At 48.9% G+C, this 15683-nt stretch overlaps 1 protein-coding gene across 2 annotated transcripts in view; it reads right to left on the minus strand.

The window, feature by feature from the left end:
• The window catches only part of NISCH (nischarin), a 36482-nt gene that overhangs the window by 20210 nt on the left and 589 nt on the right, over window positions 1-15683 (minus strand). For both annotated transcript variants that reach the window (XM_032161347.2, XM_032161348.2), the window contains exons 2-6: window positions 13832-13915; window positions 12921-13103; window positions 1782-1830; window positions 711-874; window positions 293-388 (exon numbers count right to left, since the gene is read on the minus strand). In XM_032161347.2, coding sequence (XP_032017238.1) covers window positions 293-388; window positions 711-874; window positions 1782-1830; window positions 12921-13103; window positions 13832-13915 — 576 coding nt within the window. The remainder of the gene's footprint in view (window positions 1-292; window positions 389-710; window positions 875-1781; window positions 1831-12920; window positions 13104-13831; window positions 13916-15683) is intronic.

Here is a 15683-nt window from a genome sequence, read left to right on the forward strand (position 1 = left end):
CCCAGAAGGAGCCAGGTGCTGGTGCTCCACCCTAGCTAACTGCCCCTGCAGCTCACGCCAGGTCAGAGGCATGCAGACCAGCCAGGAACAGGAGAGGCTTCTCTTTCTCCGCCTTCAGAGGGCCTGGTCACCTACACAGAATCTGTCACATACTGCCAAACATGAAAGCACAGCACCTTATGATTAAATCAGGACACCCAACATCACAAACACTCTCTAGCCTCTGAGTTGGGAATGAGAGGATGCTGTGCAGGGCTTGGCCCTCCTGCACTCCAGCAGCGCTGGGCCTTACCTCCACCTGATGCAGGGACTTGAATATTGATAGGTCGAACGGCAGGAGCTGCTCCTGAATGTTGCTGGTCCCAAAAGGTCCTTCTGTGCCAGAAACCTGAGGCCAAAGATAAGGCTTAAATTGGGAACAGCGCCGCACGCCCATCGGGGAGTGCTGCAGCAGCTGACAAGTTGAAGACAACTTTGACCACTTCTGCCTTCAACAAAGCAGGCTCAGGCCAGGACTTAATTTAACGGGACACTGGGTCAAGACTGCCCCCTGGTGCCCACAGCCAGAAGCACAGTGCCAAGAATAACCGGGCGGCCTTCCTTCCAAGAGTCCCCCATGGTCTCCTTCACACAAACTGCCAGCCAGTCCCCCGCAGGTTGCACCCCCACCGACTGAGGGGCTCTCCATGACTGAGCTGCTGCAGCTTTACCTTAAGGTACTTAAGGCGACAGGTGAAGTCCAGGATGTGCCCGAGGTCGGTCTTGGCATCCCCACTGGCGCACGTGGGCTTTCCCTGCTGCAGCTGCTCCGTGACGGCATACAGCTGCAGGGGTCCAATGGCAAAGACCTCGCCGGCCCCCAGGAGGTGTTCTCCTGCAAGAGCCATGCCCTGAAGGATAAGTGTCCAGCCGCAGCCCCAGCCCTCGTGCAGCCGGGATTTCCACATCTTTTCTGTCAACAAGCAGTTGGCAAGCACCCACTGGGCCCTGGGCATGCAAGGGCCCTGGGCATGCAGGAGCTGCTGCCCTCCTGGGTGCCGCTAGGCACAGGGCAACCCTAGACATGTGATGACAGAAGAGGGCAGGGCTGTGGGGCTGTGAGGCTGGGGAGCCACTGAGGGAGGAGTGAGCCGGAGTCAAGACCAAAGGCACTGGGCCAGAGTGAGGCTGCCGAGAGAGGCAGCATTCTGGGTGACACACCTATGCTGCAACCTCCGAAATGCAAACACCCAGGTCAGGTGCAGGCCTATAGTGCCAGCATGGTGCAGAGCCTGGGAGCAGGATGGGTTCTGAGCCCAACTGACTGCTGCTTGGTCCTCGCTCCACTCCTCCCAGCCATGTGCCCTCAGGCTGGTGACTGGGCCACTGACCCTGTATCCTCCTCTACACCTGTGGCTCCTGGGGGAAGGCAGTAAGATGCAAACAGGAAGCATTCATCACACATTAGCTACTATAACTGTGCTCTCTGGCAGGGATGGGACCCAGGGTCAGCTTCTATCTGCCATCTGAGCCCTTTCAGGTAAGCACAAACCAGGTGCGAGGGAGCAGTGCGCTACCCACCTTCCAGCACCCACCAGAGCGCTTTGGAACAGAGCCCAAGTCTGGGCTGAGCCCCTGACACGGTACTCAAGAGTACTGAGGGACCACAGCTCCTCAGACCTGGCCACCTACAGGGCAGGTAGGTGGGCTCCAGAGTGACTTCTATGCCATCCTGTGCCTCTGGCAGCCTCATAAAACTACAAAACTTATGCCCAGTATTTCAGGGACCTGTGGCCACATACCTTTCTCAAAGAGCTCTTCAGCCAGCGCCGCGGTGATGCCATTTATCTCCTGCAGAGAACACAAAATTTGCCCTTAGAAAGTCCACCTGCCCCCAGTCCCTGGGATTTGCACATTCCCCGCTATCTATCCCCTCTGTTGTGCCAGTGCCATCTCTCTAGAAAGTTAAACTAAAGAAAGGAGGGCATAAACCTACAATGAAGCAAGAAGCTTAGAAAGGGAAACTAAATATTCTAGTTATGTGGATACCTGAAATGTCTCCTCCAAAGCAGAAGGGAAATCAGCCTAATGCTGCGACTCCAGTCCATAGGGCCAAAGGCACTGTAGCCCAGGAGGCCAGCAGAGCTGCATTATACTAAGAGCTTTTGGGAAGCCAGCAGCTCCCAAAACTGGCTGTGGGTGTTCCTAGGAGAGCGTGTGGCAGAGAGAAAAGTCCTGTTTTTTCTGGAAGAGAGGCTCCTATCACCCTGGTGGGATGAAGGACCACCCAGAGCTAACCCTCTCTGGTAATGACCATTTCCACTTTCTCTTACGTTTCAAATGTGTCTCAGGAAAAGAGTGAACACTTGTTTTCTTCTTGTGCTCATCCCTTCCAGATTCACAACAGTAAGACTCAGCCCCAGGGTCCCAAGAAAGAAGCGGGAAGGATTTCCTTTTTAAATGATGTGATGAAGGAGGCAGGACAAGGCCAAGCCTCCAGTCATACAAACAACACGCTTGGATCCTAATTCATACTGGGTCATGCCCTGAGCCACTGAAGGCTCCTGAATCCCCCCCAACATCCTACAAGAGGAAAAGAGGTAACTGCCTTTTTTTTTTTTTTTTTTTTAAATAGAGACAGGGTCTTGCTCTGTCACTCAGGCTGGAGTGCAATGGTATGACCATAGCTCACTGCAGCTTGGAACTCCTGGGCCCAAGTAATCCTCCTGTCTCAACCTCCCAAGTAGCTGGGACTATAGGTGTGCATCAGCATGACCTGCTTATTTTTTTTATTTATTTATTTTTTGAGACGGAGTCTCGCTCTGTTGCCCAGGCTGGAGTGCAGTGGTGTGATCTCGGCTCACTGCCACCTCCGCCTCCCAGGTTCAAGAGATTCTCCTGCCTCAGCCTCCCGAGTAGCTTGGATTACAGGCATGTGCCAAGGTGCCCAGCTAATTCCTGCATTTTTAGTAGAGACAGGGTTTCACCACGTTGGCCAGGCTGATCTCAAACTCCTAACCTCAAGTGATCCACCCGCCTCAGCCTCCCAAAGTGTCAGGATTACAGGCATGAGCCACTGCCCCCAGCCAACCAACTAATTTTTAAGAAAATATTTTGTAGAGACAGGGTCTCACTATGTTGCCCAGGGTGGTCTTGAACTTCTGGCCTCAAGAGATCCCCCCACCTCGGCCTCCCAAGTTGTTGGGATTACAGGCGTGAACCACTGCACCCAGCAATGGAAGGTTCTATCTTGAGCTCCGTTTCACAAATGAACAAACTGAGGTGGACAAGTGCCGACACCCTCAATTTTACATGGCTAAAAACCAGCAAAGCCAGACTGAAGCCCTTGGCCTTGGGCCTCTGCATATGAAACCCGTTGCCTCAGCACTTCAGTGTAATAACTGTGGGGTTGGCAGTGCCCCCAAGGCCCTCAGCCCCCCACCCCCACATCCCACAGGTAAGAATTTTAACTCATCGACAGATGGCAGCCAACAGGCCTTTTCGTAAACAGCTCCAGATGGAGGCTGCATAATCCTCATAACTCACAGGAACATTGGGAACATCGCTTCCACCAGGACAAGCAATTCACATGTTTATGGGATTCTAAAGACACAGGAGACAGGGTGTCCTTTTCCTGTTTTTCTCTTGGGTTGTTTGTCTCTTTCTTATCTTTTATACACTGTGGCCATTTTAATGGTGGTTTATATGTTGTAAACATTTCCTCCCAGTCTGCGTATACCTTTTACCTTTGTTCATGGTGCTTTTTCTGACAGAGATTTTTCATTTTTACATTGTTTAACCTCTAATTATTTTTATCCTTCATGAATTCTTGGGCCTCTTCTCTCACTCCACAATTATAAAAATATTCTCTTAATTTTCTTTTGGTCCTTTATGGTATCTTTAAAAAATGTGTTTATTCATTTAATCTGCTTGAAATTCAGTTTATATACAGCATGAGAATAACTCCTCCCTGTATCCCCTGGACAAAAAGCAAAGGGAGCAAAATGAGCACACAGAGCCTCAGCTTTAAGGGATCGTCAGGGTATAGGGCCGAATGGAAAAGGGCAAGGAGAGGGGCACGGCAGGCACACAGCAGGACAGGGCTCCGGCTGGAAGTGAGGGCAGAGGTGACGGGTGTACTCTGAAGTTCAGCTTCAGTCTCTTGCAGCCACATAAGCTAAAGGACATTTTCCTTGGCAGCTGTGAAGAACTGAAGATTAGGAAGAGCCTGGAGTGATCCAAAGGCTTGTTTCTCCACGGATGGTTTTGAGAACCATGCCCCATCTACAGATCTGCACTTCGCAATCCTCCCTGCTGTCAGATCGCCTGGAGCTGAGCAGGTCCCAGGGGCTGCCAATCTCTGCCCACCTCAATTCCCCAAGAATAGCTCCAGGGCCTCTCAGGACACAAGGCTCTTACAATTATCTCAGGGGAAAGGGTTCCCCATGTACTGAACAAACCTCATTTTCAACGTCACATTTCTTTTTTTTGAGACGGAGTCTCGCTGTGTCTCCCAGGCTGGAGTGCAGTGAGCCTCCCTGGCTCACTGCACCCTCCACCTCCTGGGTTCAAGTGATTCTCCTGCCTCAGCCCCCTGAGTAGCTGGGATCACAGGCCTGCGCCACCACACCCGGCTAATTTTTGTATTTTTAGTAGAGATGGGGTTTCACCATGTTAGCCAGGCTGGTCTTGAACTCCTGACCTCAGGTGATCCGCCTGCCTTAGCCTCCCAAAGTGCTGGGATTACAGGCGTGAGCCACCATGCTCAGCCAACGGCACATTTCTTCAGTGTAGCTGGTGTCAGCTCAGAAAGGACACGGAGCAAAAAATCACCCTGGGCTAGGCGTGTAGTCCCAGCTACTTGGGAGGCTGAGGCAGAAGGATCACTTGAGCCCCTAAGTTCAGAGTCGAGCCTGGGCAACATAGCAAGACCCTGTCTCTCAAAAAGAAAAACGAAATCACCCTCCTGGATGACAGCCTCTCTAGGGGGATAGGGCTGGAATTTCTGGAACACACGGAAAGTTGAGAGAAAGCAAGGGCCACTGGCTCCTACTAAGCAAAGAGAAAGCTTTCATTTCTAAGGAATCTCAAAGCAATTTGTGTAACAATTTTGCTCTTTAGGGCACAGAAAGCACATACTGCTGCAACACTTTCTACTTGGTTTTCCAGGCTGTTCTTCACCTTGGGAGGGAGACTGAACCAGAGAAGAGCACAGAAATGCCTCAGCCCCCAAACCTAGCACATGGGCCTCCTCAGAGAGTTCGGTGGTCAAACGGTGGGCTCATGAGTAAAGGTGGACAGAGTCAGGCCTCCCCACGCCAGGAGGAGGCGGGGTGGGGTGTCAGTGGCCCGAGCCCACATGCCCTACCCCATCTGTGCTGAAGGGACTTGAATTGCTTTGGGGTGCCATAAATGTCTGAATTGAAAGGTATTTTTTGAAGGACATTCTTGGCTGGGCATGATGGCTCACCCCTGTCATCCCAGCCCTTTGGGAGGCCGAGGCGGGCAGATCACTTGAGGTCAGGAGTTCAAGACCAGCCTGGCCAACATGGTGAAACCCCGTCTCTACTAAAAATACAAAAATTAGCCAGGCGTGGTGGCACATGCCTGTATTACCAGCTACTCTGGAGGCTGAGGCAGGAGAATCACTTGAACCTGGGAAGTGGAGGTTGCAGTGAGCCGAGATTGCATCATTGCACTCCAGCCTGGGCAACAAGAGTGAGACTCTGTCTCAAAAAAAAAAGAAACTTAATATCAGCTATGTTTACAAACTGTTAACACTCACCCTCCCAGTGTGTTACTGACCAAGAGATCAGCCGCACCACCTGCCCACCACCTGCCGGGATTCTGTGTTGGTGTGCAGCCGTGGGCAAAGGTTTGAGCTTCACGTAAACACTAGCTGGGCTGTGGTCCTGCAACTTAAATTCTAACTGAGCATGCCTGCGCACATGCCCTGCAACCAAGTTTACTTCAAAACACATACACCTACACTCAATGCAAACCCCAGGCCAGGCCTAGATGCTTCGGCTTGGCACACGCCCAGGCAGTGTGCTTATCTGTGGGGCACTAACCAGCAAGTGAATTACATGTCACTGAGGCCATCCCCAAGTGTGGCTGAGACACACATGCTAAGGGCTGGAATCCTTGTCTCACTTTTTTTTTTTTTTGAGACGGAGCCTTGCTCTGTCACCCAGGCTGAGTGCAATGGCGCGATCTTGGCTCACTGCAACCTCCGCCTCCCAGGTTCAAGCAATTCTCCTGCCTCAGTCTCTGGAGTAGCTGGGATTACAGGTGTGTGCCACCATGCCTGGCTAATTTTTTGTATCTTTAGTAAAGAAGGGGTTTCACCATGTTGCCCAGGCTGGTCTTGAACTCCTGACCTTGTGATCCATCTGCCTCAGCCTCCCAAAGTGCTGGGATTACAGGCGTGAGCCACCATGCCCGGCCCTCCTCGTCTCACTTTAATTTATGTTGGTGATGAGGCATTCTAGCAGGAGTCAGGCATAATATGTGTGATTCAACTTTAAGCTAAAATTCCCCATTGATGGATTCAAACCTCAGCTTTAACTGAAGAGAGTTGCAAGACTGTAAGTTCAAAAGAAAATCTGTTATAATTCACAGCCTCAGTACTTTGCAACTAAAACAAATTATGGAAATAAATTGGATGCTAAAGCCAATGCTAAGATTGTAACAGTTCAACATAGCCCCTGATTCCAAATTTTGAAAAGGATCTTTGTTCTAGCCAACTAACTTTAAAAGGAGACAACAATATAAACACCCTTCAAGAGAACTGAATTCCTTTTCTTTCCGGAACCACCTAGTAATGTCCAGCACGTGGTCAGCCCTAACCTCAGGCCCAACACTCTTCTAAGCCATTGACCTTCACTGCACAGTCTCTTGCAGACCTCACAAGGACCCTAGCTTACCAGCCTCCAGCTCACAGGCAGGTTAAATGACTGATTTGGACTAAACTGTTGGGCTACTTGGGAGGCTGAGACAGGAGAATTGCTTGAACCCAGGAGGTGGAGGTTGCAGTGAGCTGAGATTGCGCCACTAGACTCCAGCCTGGGTGACGCAGTGAGACTCTGTCTCAAAAAAAATTAGCCATGCATGATGGCATGTGCCTGCAGTCCCAGCTACTCAGGAGGCTAAGGCACGAGAATCGCTTGAACCCCAAGGGTGGAGGTTGCAGTGAGTCAAGATCACGCCACTATACTCCAGCTTGGGCAACAGAACAAGAATCTGTCTCAAAAAAAAAAAAAAAAAGACAACTCACAGAATGTGAAAAAGTATTTGCATGTTTCCAAAAGTCTAGTAGCCAGAATATATAAAGAACTCTTACAACTCAACAACACAGATAATCTGATTTTTTTTTTTAGACAGTCTTACTCTGTCACCCAGGCTGGAGTGCAGTGGTGTGGTTTTGGCTCACTGCAACCTTTGCCTCTCAGGTTCGAGCCATTCTCGTGCCTCAGCCTCCCGAGGAGCTGAGATTACAGGCACACACCACCATGCCTGGCTAATTTCTGTATTTTTAGTAGAGACAGGGTTTCTCCCTGTTGGCCAGGCTGGTCTCGAACTCCAGGCCTCAAGTGATCCACCCGCCTCAGCCTTCCAAAGTGCTGGGATTACAGGCATGAGCCACCTGCACCCGGCCCAATCTGATTTTTAAAAGGACAAAGAATTGGATACTTTTCTCCAAAGAAAATACGCAAATGGCCAAATATATGAAAAGAAGCTCAGGCCAGGTGTGGTGGCTCACACCTGTAATCTCAGCACTTTGGGAGGCCAAGATGGGCGAATCACTTGAGGCCAGAAGTTCGAGACCATCCTGGCTAACACGGTGAAAACCCCGTCTCTACTGAAAAAAATACAAAAATTAGCCAGGCATGGTGGTGCACGCCTGTAGTCCCAGCGACTCGGAGGCTGAGGCACGAGAATCGCTTGAACCCAGGAGGCAGGGTTGTAGTGAGCCGGGATCACACCCCTGCACCCCAGCCTGTGCGACAGAGCGAGACTCTGTCTCAGAAAGAAACAAACAAAAAAAAGAGGCTCAATAACATTAGTCATTAGGGAAATGCAAATTAAAACCACCATGAGATACCACTTCACACCCACCAGAACAACTAAGATTAAAAAAAAAAATGGACAAGAAGTGTTAAGCAAGAATGTGGGGAAATTAGAACCTATATGCTGCCAATGGAAACATCAAATAGTGCAACAACTTTGGAGAACAATTTGTTAGTTCCTCAAAAAGTCAAACATAGAGTTACCATATAACTCAGGTTCCACTTTTGGCTATATATCCAACAAAAATGAAAACATAAGTTCACACAAAAATTAACATACAAATGCTCATAGCAGCATCATTCACAATGGCCAAAAATGGAAACAAACCTAACACCCATCAACTGCTAATAAATAAACATAATGTGGCATATCCAAATAATACACTATTACTCCGTCATAAAAGGACCGACGGAGTCATGCTACAATATGAACGGACCTTGAAAACGTAAGGCTAAATGAAAGAAGCCAGTCACAAAAGGCCACACACTGTATGATTCTATTTATATGAAATGTCCAGAACAGGCAAATCCATAAGGACAGAAAGTAGATTAGTGATTGCCAGGGGCTGGGGGACAGAGGGATGGGAAGCTCCTGCTAGCAGGTACAGGTTCCTTTTTGAGCTGATGAAATGTTCCGGAATTAGAAAGTGGTGATGGTCGCTCAACTTTGTGAATATACTAAAAACTACTGAATTGTACACATTAAAAAGAGTTAATTTTATGGTATGTAAATTATATCTCAATTTTTAAAAATCCACACCACGGCCAGGCGTGGTGGCTCACGCCTGTAATCTCAGCACTTTGGGAGGCTGACGCAGGTGGATCACGAGGTCAAGCGTTCAAGACCAGCCTCGCCAACATAGTGAAACCCCGTCTCTACTAAAAATACAAAAAATTAGCTGGGTGTGGTGGCGGGCCATCTGTAAACCCAGCTACTCAGGAGGCTGAGGCAGGAGAATCACTTAAACCTGGGAGGCGGAGGTTGCAGTGAGCCAAGATCGTGCCACTGCACTCCAGCCTGGCCAATAAGAATGAAACTTCATCTCAAAAAATAAAAATAAAAAAATTCACACTATAGCCAAATAGGGTTCCCTGGGTCCACCCTATCCAATGTCAGCAACACAAGAGGCAGAACACATGTGGAAGAATTTCAGAAAGGACACAGATGGTATAAAAGTTAAGAGAAACATTCCCTAGAGAGCTCCCAGCCTGGAGAGCTCTCAATCTTTGGAGAAAAGGCTCACAAATCTTTAGGCCCCAAATGAAGATCTAATCCAGTGGTTTTCAAGTGGGGGGCAATTTTGCCCCCCAGTGGGACATTTGGCAATGTCTGGAGACATCGTTAGTTGCCATAGCTGGGCGGGGAAGTACTACTGGCATCCAGTGGGTAGAAGCCAGGGTGCTGCTAAACAATGCATGGGACAGCTCCTTATAGAAACAAATTATCCAGTCCAAAATGTCAACAGTGCTATGGCTGATCAACTGTGGGTTTAATCCAACGATGGGTTCAATTGCTTTTTTAAATCCTAGGATTTATATAACCTAGGGACCTGTTTGATAATACTAATTCCAAATATGTCAAAACTTCTACAAGTAGCAGAGCCTGCCTCAAGCCAGAACCAGATGTAGCCGGCCCCAGGCCCATCTCAGGCAAACCAGTTTCAAAAGAGCAGTCCAGGCCTTTCCACCCTCAGAGCCAGGCACACGTGAGGCAGCCAGCGAGACCTCCTCTCCTCAAAGGCACAGGTCTCAAGCAAGGAATTAATACCGTCAAAGGACTGCATGTCAAGTTTCATCCCTAAATGGCTAACCAAAGCTTTCTTAAAGTACAACATTTCTTTTCTTTTTTTTTTTTTTTGAGACGGAGTCTTGCTCTGTCGCCCAGGCTGGAGTGCAGTGACACGATCTTGGCTCACTGCAAGCTCCGCCTCCCGGGTTCATGCCATTCTCCTGCCTCAGCCTCCCAAGTAGCTAGGACTACAGGCATCCACCACCATGCGTGGCTAATTTTTTGTATTTTTAGTAGAGACGGGGTTTCACCATGTTAGCCAGGATGGTCTTGATCTCCTGACCTCGTGATCCACCCGCCTCGGCCTCCCAAAGTGCTGGGATTACAGGCGTGAGCCACTGCGCCCGGCCTTTAAAGTACATTATTTCTTAAAATACTAACCAGTAAAGTTTATCTGAAAGACTTGCATAAGAAATGCAAATTTTTTCTCACATAAGAAAGTGTAAAAATATGTTTACAAAAGGGTATGTTGCTAACCCTATACTTGCTGGTATATGCTAAATAAAATCCAAAGCATATACACAGGTCCCATCTGTGAATGCTATCTACTTTTCCACCTGTCCCTGCCAAGCTCAGTGGCCCAAGGTTAGCACTGCCACCAAATTTCTAGGCTCTTTAGTGATCCAAGAAAGGTTCAACTGTCTTACTCTGAAAAGATTTTAAGGAAGTTTGTTTTTTTTGTTTTTTGTTTTTTGTTTTTTGAGACGGAGTCTCACTCTGTGGCCTAGGCTGAAGTGCAGTGGCATGACCTCAGCTCACTGCAACCTCCCCTTCCCAGGTTCAAGTGACTCTCATGCCTCTCTCCTGAGTAGCTGGGACTACAGGTATGCGCCACCACACGCAGCTAATTTTTGTATTTTTAGTAGCGATGGGGTTTTGCTATGTTGGCCAGGCTGGTCTCGAACTCCTGGCCTCAAGTGATCTGCCTGTCTGGGCCTTCCCAAAGTGCTGGGATTACAGGCGTGAGCCACTGTACCTGGCCAAGAAAGTTGTATTTTAAATACAGCTGGGCTTTTAGGACCATAACCCACAGGTTAACTCAAGGTGAGCCTGAAAAGGGAGTGGATTCTTCCCTGTCTTCATCATATAAAAGGAAAACAAGTAAATATAAATTATCTGAAAATCTATCACTCAGAGAAAACTACTCTTAGCATTTTGGTGCACGTAAACCTCCTAGAATTTTCCTAGACAAATATGTCCATATCAACTTGTTTTTTGTAAAAATGAGACCACAGTCAGCCAGGTGCAGTGGCTCACACCTAGAAAGCACTTTGAGAGGCAGAGGTGGGAGGAATGCTTGAGTTCGAGTTTGAGGCCAACCTGAGCAATATTGCAAGACCCCATCTCTACAAAAAAATTTTAAAAATTAGCTGGGCATGGTGGCATGCACCTGTAGTTCCAGCTACTTGGGAAGTTGAGGCAGGAAGATCCCTTGAGCCCAGGAGTTTGAGGTTGCAGTGACCCATGATCAGGCCACAGTACTCCAGCCTGAGCAAAGGAGTGAGACCCTGTCTCAAAAAAAAAAAAAAAAAAAAAAAGTACAGCCATACAATTGGATATTGCTTAAGAAAGTTGCATTTTTTTTGAGACAGTGTCTGCTGGGAAGACTGGTGTGCTGCTGGGATAATGATGGTGGAGCTGCAGATTTGTTTTTTGTTTATTTTATTTTCCCAAAGAGCTGGGATCACAGGCATGAGCCACTGTGCTCAGCCTGGCTGTACCCTTTGATTTTTTTTTTTTTTTTTGAGATGAAGTCTTACTCTCACTCTGTTGCCCAGGCTGGAGTGCAGTGGCATGATCTCGACTCACTGCAACCTCTGCCTCTTGGGTTTAAGTGATTCTCCTGCCTCAGCCTCCCAAATAGCTGGGATTACAGGCATCCGCCACCACACCCAGCTAATTTTTGTATTTTTAGTAGAGATGGGGTTTCACGGTGTTAGCCAGGATGGTCTCGAACTCCTGATCTCAAGTGATCTGCTCACCTTGGCCTCTCAAAGTGCTGGGATTACAGGCATGAGCCACTGCGCCTGGCGTGATTTTTTTTTTTTTAACCTCTTCTACTAGACTTTAGGGTTGTGCTTACTATCTTGTTACAATCCTGGAATGACTACCTTTGTTCATATATCCTTTTTGCAGTTGCCTGATTTTTCCTTAGAAGACATTCTCATAAATAGAACTGCTATTTAATATTGTGGTTTCAGCCAGGTGCGGTGGCACACGCCTGTAATCCCAGCACTTTGGGAGGCTGAGGCAGGCAGATCACCTGAGGTTAGCAGTTCCAGACCAGTCTGGCCAACATGGTGAAACTCCATCTCTACTAAAAATACAAAAATTAGCTGGGTGTGGTGGTGCAAGTCTGTAGTCCCAGCTACTCAGGAGGCTGAGGCAGGAGAATTGCTTGAACCCAAGAGGCGGAGGTTGTAGTGAGCCGAGATCGTGCCACTGCACTCCAGCCTAGGTGACAGAGCAAGACTCCGTCTCAAAAAAACAAATATTGTGGTTTCACACTGCCTAAGTGCCCTTCTTAAAGTTTGACAACACATTCTGTCACCAGCAACCTATGAAAGTTGTTCCTCTGTCCAGGACGGAGTACAGAGCTGTGCTATGACACACTCTCCCATCACAGGAAGGTGTCTACCCTCAACCTTAGCACCCTGGCAGCGCGGACCCTGAGGACATGCCCCAAGATGGTGATATTCCACCATCACAAACTAATCCCTTAATTAGTTTTGAGCTGTGAACCAACAACTCAACAATAGTCTCTCCCAGGTGTCAGCTGTTTCCAGCCTCATCCATCTGGATGGAAACCTAGCTTAAACACCCACAGGCCATTTTTGCTAAACAAAATGCCTCGTGGTGGAGGAAAGCATCTCTGTGGCCACACTTAGTCTCATTTAAGGCAAATCTGTCAACTAACATGCTTCTGGCCACAACACATCCCTAACCAAGGTGACGTTCCTTCATCTTCTAACCTAGGGTCAAACCCCAGCCCACCTCAAAGCTGAGGTCTCCCCTGGTTTGCTGCCTCAAGCTTGGCAGTTGTGGGTTTGCAGGCACAGGTGAAAACCCGATGAGGAACTTACATAGAAGTGAAAATGCAAGAAGTGGGCCAGCACTCTGGGGGTCACGCCAGGGAAGGCAGCCAGGAGTTTCTGGAGGTAGACCTCCAGATCCTTCTCCCTCTTCTCTACCAAGCTTCTTGAGTTTTTCCCAATTATCTTTTTGGGCGGAAGCAGATTCTTATCAATCTTTCTCTCTGCAACGAGCTGTAAAAAAACACATCAACCACAGACTAAGAGGCTCTGTGCCTATGTAAGGCCAAGACAAGAAGCTTGAGGGCAGGTGCTTGTCAGCACTTGCACAGCCCCTCCCTGCAGTAGTACCAAAATCAGTGACCAAACTAGTGCACCTGGGATTTGGCCTCTTTAAATCCAATTAGCATTAGAAATACCAATACAATTCCAGACAAGGAATTCCATCTGGAGACTTTAGAGACATTCAGAAAAGTATCACCTTTTGCCCCTAAAATTGCCATCTTTTCCAAGCCAGAGTAAAAACCAATCAGGGCAGCGGTGTGTCTTTAAAACACTTATGCTGCAAATGACCCAGAGAAAGACAGCATCTCCAAAAGCAAAGAAAAGATGGAATCACAGCCAGATATTAAAGTACAGGCTTTGGAATAGCTATAGCTAGGTCGAACAAGTTCAAACCTGTCCCTTTCCCAGGAAACTGTCTCAGCATCTCGTATCCAAGCTAGGACTGGAAATATTAAAACTGAAATTCAAATATGCTCCTTGCAGAGTGGCTCATGCTAGAGCTGAAGGCTAGCATTTACATGCTATATTAATGAACTCAGTTATATTAACAAAGTGGTTTATTAAAGAACTATAGACATGGAACCTGTTTTGCCCTAAAACTAATATGCGGCACAATGGAAACTTGGCCTACAGGCCCTCCAGCCCTGAGATATGTGCTCCCAGCTCTTAACAGTTACCTTTTCATGCAGGTCATGGAAGTCGCTGTAGCGGTGCTTTACTGTCCACTCATGGCTGCCATCAGTGACCTGGATGATGTAAACCTAAAAGGGGAAACCAACAGCCCTTGTGGCAAGGGAGCCCAGCAACAAGGAGTCTCCTCCCCCAACAGCAAAAGCTGCAATTATCTTTCCCAATTATCTTTTATCAGTCTTTCTCTCTGCAACTCAGACCCACCCCAAGGCCAAAGTCAGGCTGCCCTTGCCCACCAGCCTCTGCACCTGACCCTTGCTGACCAGCAGGGCCCCTCTCAGCTTCCTCCATGGCCCAAGCACTAGGGCTGGGAGGCACACGAGACAAGCCTGTGGCTCCATCCATCAGTAAGGAATGAAAAAGGTGATTACCACAACAAGTCACCTCTTTAGTTTTTTACCTCCTGCCTCTAGGTAACTCAAAACCCAACCGGAGCTGCAGGCAAGGCCATTTCTTCCAAGGGAGGCAGAGCAGGGCCAGTTCTAGCCTGAGCATCTTCTCTGTTGTACTTCTTTCCAGGTGCCCTGACTACCTCCTGGAAGCAAGTCATTTTCCAACCCTTTCAACTGGTTCATGGCTGTGATTTCTGCTACTGAGCCTGGAATCAAGGCACAAGCAGCTGATGTGGGGAGGGAGTGGTAGCAACTAAGCTCTATCAGGAGGCAATATGGCCTAGAGGTTAAGGAAGGCCTGGGTTAAAAACTTGGTTCTGCCATTTCCTGGCTGCAGCTTATGTGTCACTTATATAAGTAACTTGGAGCCTAAGTTCTCTCTGAGCCTTAGTTCCTCCATCTTAGAATCAAGGACCAAGTAAGGCAATGCATGTAAAATGCTTTGTACATGGGCCTGACCCATGGCAAGTGTTCAAAAGGTAGGTGTGTTAATAATATCCAACTCGACACACCCGGAGAGAGGATGGTAGGGTCCAATCTAGATCACCACCTCCCCCGACATACATGCAGAGGAGGGGTGCAGTCCAGAATAGGGAGAGCTTTTTGAAGATGGCCCTCTGGCTGAATGTGCCCATAGCTGATGGCCAGCCAGCCATCAGCTCAGAGACCTCAACCGCCTCCTACACCTAGTTTCCCTCTCCTCTCTGCAGCATGGAGCTGAAGCCTCCTCCAGCCCTGAGGAGCAGCCATTTCTCCAGGCTGGCCTGTTGCTTCAAGATCCACCCATCTCCTCTTCCCATTCTGCCTGATTCCTTCCCCTTGCCTTCAGGAAAGGAGAAAAGAGCCAGAAGAATGGCCCTCAGAGGCGGAGGTTAGGATGAGGGCCACGGAGTGGGGGTGCAGGCAGGGCCAAGGCCCCCACCCACTCCCTACCCTGCGGGAACAAAGGGGAGGAGGCAGGGAGGTGCTCAATGCCTGATCGAGGGCCGGTTTTTGCCAGGCAGCCCACCAGGCTCACAGCCCTGGCATCCAACCCCGTCAGAGTCGGGAACTACCCCCAATTTGTTCTCTGTGTCCCCCATAGCTTAGAAGCGTGTGTGGGCAGCTTGTTGCCCCATCTCGCTCCCACAGCCCAAAGTCACGAAGATTCCTAAGGTTTATAGGGCCTGCGCTTCAGCACTGAGACCACCCCCATTTCTCCATAGCTGGGCTCCACCCCTCCTCCGTTCTTGTCTCCGCCCGACCCCCAAGGCATCTGCTCCCTAGGCCTCTCCGGCACTTCTCAGAGAAAATCTCAACCACCACCGCAGGATCCCCAGATCAGGGTCCTGACGCCTTCTCTTTCTTCAAGGCCTGCGGAGCCTGACCCTTTTCCCTGATTCCATCCATCTGAGACCCTCTCCCCATCGTCTTCCTCCTGGACCCCAGTAACGGTCTCCCAGGCCGG

The sequence above is a fragment of the Hylobates moloch genome, unplaced genomic scaffold, assembly GCF_009828535.3.
Source record: "Hylobates moloch isolate HMO894 unplaced genomic scaffold, HMol_V3 SCAFFOLD_8, whole genome shotgun sequence".
In the NCBI taxonomy this organism is placed as follows: Eukaryota; Metazoa; Chordata; class Mammalia; order Primates; family Hylobatidae; genus Hylobates; species Hylobates moloch.